Here is a 15519-nt window from a genome sequence, read left to right on the forward strand (position 1 = left end):
GCCCAGTAACATGGAATGAATTGCCCACTGAACTTAGACACAAAGACACGGTGATTACATTCAAGAGGGCTCTCAAAACTCACTTATTTCGACTGCAAGAACAAACTTAAAGATCTAATGTGTCCTACCTGAAATATTCTCAGCAAGTTTTTTTATTTTTTAATATTTTTTCCAATTTCATGGTGTTTGTTTTTTGTAATAATAATATTATGTTTTTTATCTTATAGGTGTTTAATGTTGTAAAGCGCTTAGAGCTTCTAAAGATTAGGCGCTATACAAAGTCCTCATTATTATTATTATGTGCAGATGTTAAAATCTTATTTGCATTATGCAGCTGCATAGCAGAGGATTATCAAGGACAGTTGGAAGTTGTGTATTGCTACCTTTAATTCAGTCCTTGTTTATTTGGCTGAGCGAGTTGTAAATTTGACTTGATTTAATAATATCCACTGAATTTAGTTTTGATCATATAAAACAATATGTTGGCATATAGTTCAAGTGAACCGAGTGCTTGTAATAAACCAATCATGCTCATTTGGGTTCACTTATACAGTGGTACATACTGCTATTCAAGGGTATTTATATAAAGATTACATTCAGTTATACAGTAAAACCTGTTGTGGGGGGACCACTGTTATAAAAGACCACTTGTCATGAGAGACCACCTGACTTGAGACCATTAATTTTTGGCAGAAGGGGTGGTCTTTCAAGATGGGTTATACTGTATTAAGAGAAGCCAACATAGTTATGACCAACTACACATCATAAAACAGAACTACTCAACATACTCTGGCCAGTGCCATAACAGCAGCTACAAACCTACATCTTGTGGAATGAAATGCAATGCTATCTACTTTGTTAAGGCCATCATAAGGCCAAGCTGTGGTCTCATTTTTTATCATCAGGTAGATGTACAGTCATCAAATAAGTCCTGATATGTACAGCTTTGTGGCAGAAATTTAGTTCACTTGAATCTTTTGAAATCATTAGTTGTCATGAGATTGACCAAATAATATTCAATCTTCTATTTTTTGCAGCACCCAAGAGGTCCAATTCCTGGTCACATGAGACCCCCTGGCATACCTGTTCCTAGCCCCATGGGACCAATACCAAGACCGGGTTTTAATGTTGCACCTGTACCTAAAGTGGGAAATGATACAAATAACCCTGCTGGAATACATACTAGAGTGTTTGTTGGTAACTTGAATACATTCAGTTTAAACAAAGAAGCAGTTGAATCCATTTTTCGTCGATATGGCCCCATAACAGCCATTTCTATGCACAAGGGGTATGCTTTTGTGCAGTTCCAGTTTGTGCACCATGCTCGTTCTGCCACCAGTGGAGAAGATGGAAAAGTATATGCTGGACAAAGATTGGGTAAAATAATCCTATTCCTTGCCTTCTCTTTGTTTTATTCTTGGTACAGGTGTTACTATGTACTTTCAGAGACAAAGAGTTAATTCAGCATAGAAGTTTATTTATGTTATGCTTGTATATTTTCACAGAGTACATGAAATTTGCTTAACCTGCATCTAATCTTCTGAACAAGATAGGTAAACTCTTTTTCCTTTATCCTGTCAGCAATGTGTGAGCTTTTCCTTATTTGTGATTATCCATTTATTGTTGAGCCTGCTTTAGTGGAAGCAAGATGTAACACTTTTCCTAAGGTGACAGTGTCATCAAAGATTGTTTTATTATTACATAAATTTTCTAATGCTTCTTTTGATTCTAACCATTACTTGGCATGGAATATTTATAAAGCTGTGACAGTTCATTCTGCTGCATGCTTGCTTTCTCCTCCTACCTTTGGGCCAAGGAAATTAAAGTTTTAGGTTAAACTATTTTCATATGCTTATATATTCTAAACCTCTTGATGGATTTTATTTCCATACTTGGGATGAACATTACAAGGCTAAGACAATTTATTACATGACATCCACATTTGCCTGAGTTGTCACTGTATCAAGGTCAAAATTATCCAAACTTTGCATTGGCATTTTGGTTATGTTTTTTCATTTTCTTATATTTTCTATTCCCTATTTTTGTCATACTTGGATGAATTGTTTTGAAACTAAGACTGTTCATTCATGACGTACACATAAGACCCTGTTTTAGAGAATTTGCATTAATGTTTTGGTTGAAGTGTTTCCATTTGCATACATTTTCTAAACCCATTGATGGACCTTTTTTCATATATGAATGTATCACCATTTATTCTGTAGCTTGATATACCTAACAAGAATCACTTTTGTATATACATGAAGAAAGATGGCATTTACTGATAATTCATTATGAAAAATAATGTCTATGTGATTGTTTTGGCCAGAATGTTAGGTTCTGTAATTGAAGGAATGGAGAAGCCATTTTTTGTGTCAGTGGACCTTAATTGCTACTCCGGTCTGTATTGGCTCATAGGAAGATGCAGTATGATTGTACAGAAGTTTGTTATCATTATATGTTATCCATTGGACATTAGTTATCTTTTGGACATTGATAAGGGTATTGTTTGACCCAAAGTGTTAGTCATTCATTCTGGCATATCTCAGCAAAATGTCTATTCCATCCTGCTTATTTAATGTCACTGGCAGTCCTCAAAATTGCTTTCAGCATCTTGCTTAAGAACCTGTGTATCAAACATAAATGCTCATACACAGATTGTTCGCAAATGAAGAGGTACATTTCATAATCTTACTGGGCAGTACACTCCAAAAGAATAACTGACAGTGCTTAGCTTGGCTGTATTCCATACTTACCATTCAAGTGAAATGTCCTGTTTTACAAAGGACTTTTAAACTGTATATGGCTGTGCTGGTAATTGTGTAAAATTGGAGTAATTGCATAGACATCTGATGAAAAACAATGAATAGACTAAATAGAACAAGCAAAATTGTCCGGAACCATTATATTAATTAATATACTTAAACGGTATGTGTATGGTAATATCAGCAGTCTTGATTAATTTGGAACTCTATTAGACAACTTGTTTATGGTCTTCATTTATCACATTTATCAACCATACATCTCTTTCAGTCATAAAAAAGATCATACATTGTTTCTTTTGCATCTGTTCAACAATAATTTTTTATTACACCAGATGTCTCAGAAATGCTTAATCGTATGTATTTGGACACATTTTTGTTATTGAGGACGCAGAATATCAATTAGGCGGGAGTCCTCCATAGGCATGTAATAGATGGGTGGCAAAATTCAAAGTCTTGCCAGTCATGCTTGAGCCACATGCTGTGTAGAAAAAGTGTTATTTCAGTTATCTGTGCTGATATTTACAATGATAGAATTTAGTGGCTGAAAGAACATGCTGCAATAGTTGGGCGGCAAGATTGGGAAAATCTGCTGATATTTACTGTGCTTGATTTCAGAGGCAAACAGATTGATTGATGAGCTAGATGATGCATAATAATGACTTGGTCTTGCATAGGATTGGCTGGGCTTCTAACTGCTCTGAATGCTGTATTTATGACCCAATTCTGATTAAACTGGGAACATGTGCTTATATCCAGGGTTTCCATGGGTCCTGGAATCCTGGAAAAGTTTTGAAATTTAAGAAGTAAATTTCAAGGGCCTTGAAAAGTTATGGGATTTCTCAAAACCTTGCAGAGTTTTGGCTAAGTCATGGAATTTCTGACAGTGGAGTTTAACAGAAATTTATAACTGTTAATTTCATGGAGCGCTGAGCACTTTTAAAGACAACTTGTTTTGAGCATGACACAAGTCCGATCAGTAGTGCTATATATTATCACAGGGTTTTCAATAAACGCACCCTTGGGTTTTGACACAAATTGTTTTAATAATAACCCATTTTTGATGTGCGGAAATTTCAACTTGAGCACCTTTTTTATACATGTGTATTGGGGCTGCAGTATCAATCTTAAGTACTCTTGATTTGCCTCCTGCTTTTTGTTTAAAACTAAGAGTATGTTTTCCATAATGAATTTACTGTATGAGGTTTTGACCATGACGGCCAATAATGTTGCAACAATGGAAGATATATATGAACTTTATGGAGCTTCAGTTCACTGAAGCCAGGCTTAGGTGCAACTGATTTGGTTGAACTGTTTTGAGATTATATTTGAAGTTTATGATAAAGAAAGAGTAATGATTATGACATGACTGGAATGTTTTGTTTAATTAAATATTAGCATTTGTATGTTTGGAGATCAAATAATAATTGACTGGTCAGAATTGGAACATATGGTGGATTGCGAAGCCAGTTTCAAGGCAAGTGGACCAACTTGAATTGATTTATTGGCAATTTGCTTCATTTGGCAGAATGTTTAGAAGTTCTGAATCATGTATGTCATCACAGGATTCATTTCTGATAAAATAGCATTTGTTAGGTTGCACTTTAAATTATAATCAGTTAGACAAAATGGGAATATATGGCTTTTTGTGAATCAAGATTTCAGCATGGGATTGTGTTTTATTGGCGATTATTTTGCTTCAATCAGCAATGTTTAAAACCTTGAGTGTTTAAATTAATGGATCATTCAGAAAAAAAATGAATAGACCTTGGTGCAAAGAAGTATATTTTGTTTTCTGTCTCGGAAATAACCTGCTGCTGATGAATTTTCTGATCCGCAGACTCCAAGATAGTATCTGCTCTGAAGAGAAGGAGAAGCAGAGTCAATCTTCAGAATTTATTTGAAACTTTAAGGAATAGTGGAAAAGTGAACTGACAGTTCTGTGATGTACATCCTTGATAATTGAATAATATATAACCGTCATAGTTGTAGGGGTATATTTTTGCATATAAAATGATTTGACAACTTATACTGGCCACCATGTATAGCCTATCTTTTGCTGAAAAATGGTGTAAAACCCTACAACAAACAACAACCTAGGTAGTAAGAATAGTACACAAGCCAGACTAGTGAAAGGTCAACTGTTATGTAAATCAGGTGAGTAATATCAGGACAACTTTTTTCCCCTCTTTGCCTTCTAATATCTTTAAGGTAATTTTAAAAAAATGAGTAAAATTTCATTATTGTTTAGTTATTTCTGAAATGTTATGATGGGACATCCAAATTTCAATTCATGAATGTTCCAGAATTGAAAACTTGATGGAACCTCAGTGTTCATTTGCTTCTAGAATCATATGTGATTTGAGTATTTTTGAACTTAAACTTTAGCTTGTTTTGCTTTATCTGCTATGATGGCTATTGCTCTCATTTGTATCTATTTTACCATCCAGTTTTATGAGACCAATGTTGTTTTACAAAACTGTCTTTGCATATCTGATATGACAGATGTTAACTATTTTACTTCTCAGATGTCAACATGGCTGCAGAACCAAAGAACCGAACGGGACAGAAAAGAGCTGCACCAGGAAATTCATCAGTTAACAAGTAATGATATTTATTTATTTATTTCAAAACCAACAAATATAATACTTGACCAGAATTACATATTTAGCAAGAAATATCTCAAAATCCGTCAGTCTTAACTGCTTCAATGGCCTTAGTGGTTAGAGCGTCTGCCTCAGATGCATGAGGTTGTGGATTTGATCCCTAGCCGAGTCATACCGAAGACTTATAAAAATGGTACTAGCAGCTGCCTCACTTGGCGATTAGCATTAAGAGGTTAGTGTTAGGACTGGTCAGCCTGGTGTCAGGATAATGTGACTGGGTGGGACATCATGCTACATGTTGTAGTGATATGACTGGATAATTGCTAATCTACGTTAAAAATCCAAATTACACACAGCACACTCATATATGTCTGTCTTTTTAGCTGAGGTTCTTGCAGTGAAATTAAACTTGTTGATATGTTAATAAGAATAAATGAAGGGCCTGAGTTGGTAACTGGAAGAAAGAACGCATAGATGGTTAGAGGAGCAAAGATAGATAGATACCATAACCGGTTTGTCTCTTAAATTATGTCAATAATGAAAACTTGCATTGATAATGAGAGTGGTTTTGTAATTAATCACACCTGAATGACATAAGAACACTTATTGTTATCCATTTAATTATTTGCCAAACAGTAAGTATGTATTGGTCTCCTGTTGTTACTTTGTAAACAGGTAAGGAAAAGACTGCTGATGGGTGGTTGTGTTTTGCTACACCAATAACACTTTTAGAGAAATCTACTTGGCTAATTATTAGAGGCCAGTGTCTTTTATTTCCAGACACACCACACTTGCATCAGCAATCTTGCAAGGTTTGTCATTAGCAAGTAATACTATGTTCTACATTGAAATCTGTGAAATGCATCAAACCATTGAGGGGAGGGAACAGAATTTTGAGGCCTGATATTGGATAGCCAGTTTAATCCAGAAATGAAGAATTTACCACAAAAATATAGGAAAGAATCAGATATTGGAAAGTAAGATATTATTTTTGTATACTTTTAACGTGTTAAAAGTTTGATCTGTATTCCATCTGATGGTATTGACATAATGCATATGTGGTTGTTTATGTCTCCATTGACCAATACTTTTTTCTGTAACCTTTCCTGAGGTAAAAGTAGTTTCATACCTCAAAACCTAGCTTGATCTTTTTCAAGCTATGAATTTCTTGTCTTTTTCTTGGATTAAGAAACACTAACTGCTTCATATTGCCATCCTATATTCCTTTTATTCCGTTTCTTCCTTTTCTTTTTTCCATAGTCAAGACTCACAGGTTGTCTTGATTTGCAGATCTCAATCAAATGTACAGCAGGTGAGACAAGGTGCTGGTGTGTCCTCAGGCCCCCCGGCCAAAAAGCAGCGGTCTGATACAATCAATCAGAGTATGAAAAGGACGCTAGTGACCCTGTCTGGTAACAATACAAGTTCCAGTAGTAGCAGTCCTGCAGCCAAATCTGCCTCACAGAGCTCTGTGTCATCAAACAGTCAAGGTAACATGTCAGCCACATTAAGAGTTTTGGTTGTTACCGTTGGTTTGTAAAAATGGGCATCAACTGATACTCTTTATTATTTTTTTTGATGATGTGTTGTATCAAACTGGAAAAATGATCAGTTAATGGAAAAATACTCACAGGTGATGGTTGTTGGGTTTCAGGACCAAGGAAAAATAATTTCTCATTTGTAGTAAATGTTATTACTTAGATCTTTAGCTTTGGAAAAGTTCTTTTGATAGCTAGGTGTTTGTTTTAAACAATGTTTGTTAATTAATCATCAACCTTTTTCCACTAAACAAATTCCTGCAAGAGGAATATTCAAAATAGAGACACAGTCCAAAACACCATCAGGTATGGTGACTGGATATTCTTCATAGATCTTCAGGATGCATACTTTCATATCCCCATGTTTCATCACTTGGGAAATACCTTTGCTTTTGCATTGAACAGGTTTTCTGTTTTTAAATCTTGCTGTTGGCCATTACTGAGGGTGTTTTCCAGACAGAAAAAGTTGCTGCTCTCTTACACAGAGATGGAAATTTACTAGTAGGAAAACTGTTTTTTTTAATATGCTGACCAATTTTCCTTATTTGGTAAAATTTCATGTGGAGTTTTCCCTTTTTTGTGTGGATAAAATAGACTATTTGTTCCAGGATTTAATTTGAGTAGGAAACAAGGTAACAAAACAATGTATGCTGGTTAATTGTACAGGCGGGAATTGTTAATGTTAATTGTTTCCTTGATTCGTTGCGATATTTTGAGTAATATCTCATACACTCTGATCTTTTGGTTGTTTCTGTGGAATTGAAATTTGTTACAAGAGGAAAATGTATGGATATAACTAACTTCGACCAGTCAGCCAAAAAATCCCTTCATATGGAGCTGGCTAGCAGATAAAAGTTGTTTTCAGAGTATATTCGGAAATTGGAGGAACCTGGGTTTGCATAGTGCACGAGTTGCAAAAGAAAATTAATTCTGATCAGCTGGCAAAAAGGTGCTTCCTTCCTATCCATGCTAAAACGTAAATGCACAGATGGGGAAGATCAGGTTTAAATAATGGTTTCTCAGTCACTTTCATCTTGAAAATGGCGATGACGGCCTCAGGCCAAAAGAAAGCTTTTCCGGTCAGCTGACCATCCCAGTTTTTTGTTGCTGACCCCAGAACCAATTCCACCCTGGGTATATTTTTTTTTTACCCCACCCCATTAAGCTGGTTTAGCCCCGTATAAGTGCTTAGAACATTACATATACTAATCATTATAATATAATGTGTAATAAAAACTACCTACCCTAACTTTAAAACCAGTGCAATAGGAAACATTTTTGGTTTTACCTCACAGCAGGCGCCTCAGGCTGTTCGTAAAACAATTTCATACAAGCTGAAATAAGGGGTATCAACAGTTCTTCACAAGTAACTTTTCAGAACAATGAAAGAATATTCAAGTTGATAAATGATAATAATAGTTAATCTTTTCTTACATGTCCATATATGTTTTAATGATTTTGAAAGTGTTGTGCATGTTTTTGGTTATTTGTGAAATTCAACACTTTACACATGTCCATGAGATGCATCAGACTTTCCCTCAAAAGAGACAAATTTCCAACAAGTCTGGACTTGACAGATGAATATTTCTGCATCCCTGTTCAACCAACATATCCTTCAGTTTGTGCTCCCATTTGATCTTCATAGAAGTTCATTCGCAAAAATTGTCAACTACAACATTACTCTGTTCAAGTGGACTTTGTCATCAATGACTGCTGTGTCCATGGATAACATCCTGCAAATGGTCATGGTAAGTTCTATCCTGGCGAAGGGCAGAAATGATATTGGGTCCTGTTTAGGTTACCTAGGCTTTATAGTGAACTGAGAAAAGCAAGATCTCAACCCTTAACAGCAATGTGTCCATCTGGACATGGAGTTTTTCACCAATCTCAGCATCATTAGTCACCCTCACATACACCTCTTACGGCTTATATCTCTTCCTGAGTGGATTACAGCAAGAGAGATGCTGCAACTCCAGATCTTATTATGCTTCTCATGTGTCCTTTGCAGATGGACCAGTGCCCCCACCCCTTTCACAACTGAAGTAGTAGTATTCCTGCATTTGTGGTGCAACAACGATTGGCTAATGCCATGAATCCCTCTAGAAAAGCCTTAACCAGAAATTACAGTTTGTGTGGTTGAAAAGCCCAAATTAGTCTCTAACATGTCAGACAACTTGGTGGTGGTGGCCTATCGCCTTCAACAAAGGGGAGATGAAATCCCCTGACCTTGATATTCTAGTATGGAAGTTTCTATGCCAGTACTCCCAGTTAATTATTACCATACAAATCAGACCTATTCCCAGCAGGCTCAATTTTCTGGCTGGCTGTGTCAAGAAGGGGCCAGATCCTTTGTACTGAATGGTCCATTCATCAACCAATATCTCATTGGATTTGTGCACTTTCAGGGCATCTGATGATTGACATGTTTTACAACAAGATGGAATCACAAACTGCCTACCCTTATATCCCTGGTCTGGGATTCAGAAGCCTAAGTCATAGATGCATTATTACTCACTTGGGACAGATTTTGTGCCATAGCTTGACCCGATACCAACCTAGTAATGAAAATAATTCAGAAATTGAGAGGTCAGAATTGCAAATTGATCTGATTCCGATAGCCCATTGCTGGCGGGACAAGTGCTGAATCAGTGATCTGCTTAATCTAGTGATGTGTCCAGAAAATCACATTGAAACCAAACCCACTCAAACAGCCATGATCACAGATATATCATCCCTGTCTGGTCCAGCTCATCCTTCACACTTGGCTCTTGGTGATTGTTGGGAGAACTCTGAAGAAAGGAATTTCATCCTTCGATTGTGGAGAGGATCCATCCACTTTGAAGGGGTATGAGGTATTTAGGGACCGGTGGAAAGTCAACAAGACATGCTTTTGATAGCCTTAGCTTTGGCATGGAGTATGAGCTACTTGCACACCCTTTCAGTGGACATAAACTCTCTGTCTCTTTCTCCAGGTGAAAACCAGGAAATATGATTACACTATCATATTGACTGAAGCATGTTATGCATTCAGTATAGTCTTAAGTATCAAAAGATCCGGGTTGCCTAATGCAGATTTCTAGTAATGAACATGGAGCAAATCTCAGAACATAACGAATCTCAGTGAGCCTTGCTGTCAGATATGACAGTTTGATCAGAGACATAATAGCAGTTGTTGCATGGCATACATGGCCAACCTTTTCAAGGTTTTATTAGTTGGAGGGGATCCAGTTTTTCAGAGACAAGTGTTAATCTGGTGGGTAGGGGAGGTAATGAGTTCTTTCCCTTTGTCTACATGGTACATGGAATAAAACCTAAGTTTTCGTCTTGTTGGGAGGAAGCTGAGTTTATTTTCCAAACGTTAATGTGTTGTTTTAAGTATTCTGAGAGAAACTTATTGTCATAAAAAAATTGCCTTTTGAACCTATTTTGTTAAAACTTGGTAAATAGGTAAATTGGTTTCAATCATTAAAGTTTTGGATCAATGCAACCATATGTAAGTGCCATGGATAATAACGAAGTGATGTTGCATCTGATTGGGTGAGTTTGTGAACTCATTAGCAACTCTTTTTTTTCTGATTCGTAGTTTTATCCAGCTTGGTAGACATGCTTAAATCTTCAGGATGTATTTTTATTACAAGTGAGATATATACGTGTTAATGAGGTGGTCTTTTATATAATTGGCTGAAATTCATACACTTAAGACATTATTTCTGACTCGATATTAGCCTTGGTAAATAGGATCATCAAGATGTTGGGTGATTTTTATTATGAGAGAGACAATTATATTTATATGGTAATCTTGTAGTTTTTATCACTATAGAGACAATATTAGATTACGGTCATCTTAATCTTGGTTGAGTGAAATTTATGCCTGTTAAGTATCATGCATCTGATTTACTGAGCATATCCACAATCTATCAACTGCAGTTTTAATAAGATTTTTATAAACTGTCAAGCTGTTGGAAAAATCTGCAAATTCTTTGCATATTAATGAGGTAATTGGTATCAAATTGGGTAATGCAGTTCTTTTTATCTTATTGGCTGAACTTTTTTCCTGTCAAGTTAATGGCAATATTCCTCATCCTGTTTCTTTAAGACTTGGTAAGTGATTTTATATCATCAGTGTCTTGGATAACTTCAATTACTAGCATACTTACGGGACATACAGATTTGTTCCTGAGATGAGGGATATCTCCCATCACTCACAATCTCCTCTATAATTGAAATTGTTGAAAAATTTTAAGTTTTCTATTTTTTCACACATTGTATACAAAATAGCATTTTTAAGCTTAGTCAGGGCAAGATGATTTGTTTGCTAATTTCAAGTAGCTTAACAGCCCTTTGATTCTATAGCACGGTTGGTTGACTACTGTGTTTCAAGTTTATCCACAAGGATTATACTTTGTGTGATCAGATTAATTCAAAAAGGATTAAAGAGATTATGGTTGGCTTTGGTATCTTTTGCGTTTGTTGAGATGCCTAGGTGTGCATTATCTCCCACGAAATGATGGGTACGGCGTGGTCGTAATCATATTCAAAGCGGATTTTAAAATATGCTATGATGGCGTCGTGCAGCTTATTAAACGTGGCAAGCAATACTCCATCAATCAAATCTATGTTTTGGAATCAGCATTGAATATGGATCTGAGACTGTCTGCCAACTTTAGGCTGAATATAATCTGTGCTTGCTGTAGCAGGTCATTTTCACAGATCAAGTAAAATAATGTTCCCAGGTTTGTAAATTGCACAAAAGTTCTTGTACAGAAGCATGAAACAGACACAAAGTGACACAAAAAAACTTTGGGTCCTGCTTGATATAAGACAATTGAAGGCATGTTCTGCAATGAAAAATATGCCATTTTCATTGAACGTCCTTGATTTGAAGCCAAAACTCTGACCAAATTTTTGCAAATCTTCCAATTTGTCCTATGCTGACTGTTCTGTCATGTGTGTATTTGTCCTCACTTTTTCACATATACAGTAGTCCCCCTCTTATAAGGCCACCCCTAATGCAGCAGGGAAGTGGCTTTATAATGAGGGTAGCCTTTCTAGAGGGGGATGACAAATGCGAATAGTAAATACATATGAAGAAAGTCACAAATACATTTAATTCTAAAACATTTAATATTTTCATTAAAAAATCACATGCATGTTGTGAAATAAATGTAAAACAAACTGTCATCATTTTCAAAAGAATGCTATGAATAACCATTGATATAGTTTTAAAACTGTCTTTATAATTATGTTAAAGATCACATCATCTGTCACTTTGTTGGTAACAGTCTAAAACACAAACCAGTCTAGTCACAATTAAAAATAGCCTTGCTGTCATATTCCCTGCATATTTCGTTTAGTCTTTTGTTCCAATCTTCGACAACTTCATTATTAACATCAGCTGATTCTCTACTAAGGACAGAATACTTAATATTGTGTATCACTTGAAATCTGTGCAATCGTCTGTTACTTGCAGTAAAGTCGTCATATCTCAATTCAACTGACAAAATTGTTACTTTTTCTTGTCATTCAAATCAGGATACAAACGTCTCCTGGCTCAAGCAATCTTCCTTTCTCCTTCCATTTCACCTTCCCACTTCTGCAGAATTGTTTCAATATCTTTCACGATATTGTTCATCTGAGTCTTTCCGACATCAGTTTTCTGCAAGGATTCCCCCCCCCCCCCTTCAGTCAGGTGAAATAATTTCACTTTCTCTTCTAAACTGAGAATTTTTCTTTTCCTCAATGACATGTTGATCATTTTGCATTAAGTTATTCATGTTGCCAACTACAATACTGATAAAACACTTTTGTATGCATCTAAACAAATTGCCATGTGTTTTTAAAGGAAGTGATCTTGTCACATGATTCATTAGTCGCAGTCTGGTACCCTATTGTTTTTATACATTTCTTTACGCTAAGTGAGAGAAGCCAAAATGGCTTCGATATGTACCATTAACATCATGCAGATTTGACCTGGCGGCCATTAGGATTCGTAAATTTGACAATTATTGTCAGTAGTAATAGCCACTAATTATCAAAGTGAACAAACTCAACATCTTAATAAGGGAAGGCATAAAGGCTATCAAACCATTTTCATGCTAACTTGGGTATTGTACATCGATACTGCCACTTCTCAGCTGTTACTACTGTTCAATAATTGTAATCTTAACAATTATCAGAGTGACTAAACTGGACATCTTATGATAACACAGCAGTAAGGCTGATTGGATTACATATATTTACCCGTTTGTATGGATTAAAATTTGATTCTTTCTCGGTTTTTATGGAATAAATTTGGCTTCTCGTGAGGCGTAAATGATATAATCTTGACCTTAGTGGTACATGTACTTTACTCAACACTTCTTTCAGTAACGAAAACCTGACATTGGGAAACAGAAATTGGATTACTTAACACACGTTATGAATAAAATACTGTTTCTGGATACATATTCAAATAAAATGCGGCCGCTTGTGAGGGGTAAATTTTATATTATTGCACTAATATGCTGGTCGCGTTAGCCGGGTGGCCTTTCGCAAGGGGTACTTTTGAACACAAACTTGTCTGTGCCAACCGATTCTGGCCGTAAGGAGTGGGTGGCCACTGGTCGGGGGGCCATTGAAGAGGGGGACCACTGTATAGAGATAGTGGCATAAGTAAAGATGATTAATTTGATTTTATTTAATGTACTTTTACTATACTTTACTTGGTCCAGCTTTAAATATTGAGTATTATATACATCTGTCTATATCACAAACCCAACTGCAAGCCGGGCTGGATCTGGGATTGGAAAACATTTCATGAGTGATTTTGCCACTTGGTCCTTTATTGTCACAACCAAAATCACAGAAAACCATTTGTACAGATGTTCTTCCTAATTTTCTTGTACACATTTATATTTACGGTAAATCTTTTGAAACATTTTATTGTTGAGCTTACATTAGTACAAAGCAAAGTATAGCTGACACTTTCCACTGCCAAAGGCAATGTACTAGCTGTCGACAGTTTATGGTTTTGATTAAAGGTTTTCATTCCTAACCCCTTGATAAGTTCTGATCATACTTGGTGTGAGTCATTATCAAACTAAGACAATTCATTCTGTGACATGCCTGTCCATTTTTACTTGGGGTCCAGGTCACTGTCATCGAAGATAAGCTTAGACAAGTCATTCCGTGATATGCTGGCTTGCCCCTTTTACCTTGGGTGAAAGGTCACATTTATAAAAGATTTGTATCAATATTTCATGTCCTTATATTTCCTAAATCCCTTGATGGATTCTAATCATTATAATGTTAATTACAGCTCATTCTACATCAAATTTAATCAGACTTTGTGTCAAGGTCAGAGTCATTGACAATTTGTATTGGGGCTTTGTTCAAGTTTTTTGTTCACTTATATTATTACTTCTACTGGTTGTGGACCAGAAGGGCTTTTGAAATGGTCTGCTTCCATCATCCATCTGCCTGTTTTCACAGTTTCGTCACTCCTGTTCTTAAACTACTTGGAGAATTGTCATGAAACTTAACACATGCATTCATTCTATGGTGTAGTAGGTCCTAATTGAAAAGTTGCTAATCCAGCATGGTCAGCACAGTGGCTGTCTGAAAATCTTGTTATTGCTACACCTCCTGAATGGAAATTCATATTGACATGGTTGTTTTCACCAAAAGACTCTCTTTCCTGCCTTGTTGGTCATAAATGAATCAGTGCTGAAATTATGCCCATTTTAGCCATGATCTTGTATATCTTTTTGCCATAATTCCTTATTGGATAATTATATTAATTTTGAAGTTTTCACTAAAAGACTTTTTATGATTTTTGGTTCTAAATGGAAATGGTGCCGATCTAATGACCAGTATGGCTGTGCCAATGGCATCTTGAAAATCTTGTTATTACTAGTTCTTCTGAATCAAAAGTGTATTGCCATATGGTCTTCACCAGAAGATTTCTTACGACGTGTAGTTGGTCCTACATGCAAATGTCAATCTAGTCCAATAATGGCTTTACTAAAAAACTTGCGATGTCCAGTTGGCCCGAAATGAAAGTGGTACTTTATTATGTTCAGTATGGCCAACACAGCAGCTATCTTGAAAATTTTATCAGTTTCTCCCGCATGAATGATCGTATGAGCTTGGAGTTTTCACTGAAAGACTTCTTGTAATGTCTTGTTGTACATGAAAATTGTGACTTGTGCATCTTCAAGGCATATACCTCATGTGCAATAAAACGAACTAACTTTATTTGAATCCTCTTTACCTAGTACTCATTATAGACAGTAATTTGTGTAGTTGTCATCAGTGTTTCTATTTATCATAGATTGCCCTTTAAAAAGCCAGTGTTTCATGTATATTACACAATTCTTTGGGCACTTTTGCAGGTTAAACAATTAGTAAAATGTATGGTATGTTATGCTCCATTATCAACTGAAAAATCTGTAGCTTGTGCCTTCAAATAATTTAACTGTAAAGAGAGAATTTACAGCTGACTACATTGGGAATCATCAGTGCTGATATAAAATAATACCTCTTCAGTTATATCCAGTAGCTGTTTTAGTGAGACAAAAAGTAAAAACTAAATCATACATATTATATGTACTTTTCTTTTGTCTTAGAGGTAGTTCT

At 35.8% G+C, this 15519-nt stretch overlaps 1 protein-coding gene across 3 annotated transcripts in view; it reads left to right on the plus strand.

Annotated features, from left to right (window-relative positions):
- LOC149780924 (uncharacterized) overlaps positions 1–15519 on the plus strand; it is a 49324-nt gene that overhangs the window by 7899 nt on the left and 25906 nt on the right. For 2 of the 3 annotated variants that reach the window (XM_089938024.1, XM_089938026.1), the window contains exons 2-4: positions 1038–1377; positions 5288–5363; positions 6626–6855. In XM_089938024.1, coding sequence (XP_089794150.1) covers positions 1038–1377; positions 5288–5363; positions 6626–6855 — 646 coding nt within the window. The remainder of the gene's footprint in view (positions 1–1037; positions 1378–5287; positions 5364–6625; positions 6856–15519) is intronic. The other variant, XM_089938025.1, reaches the window with a different exon arrangement.

This window comes from Sinohyriopsis cumingii, chromosome 16, assembly GCF_028554795.1.
Source record: "Sinohyriopsis cumingii isolate HCF-2022 chromosome 16, ASM2855479v2, whole genome shotgun sequence".
NCBI classification, from domain to species: Eukaryota; Metazoa; Mollusca; class Bivalvia; order Unionida; family Unionidae; genus Sinohyriopsis; species Sinohyriopsis cumingii.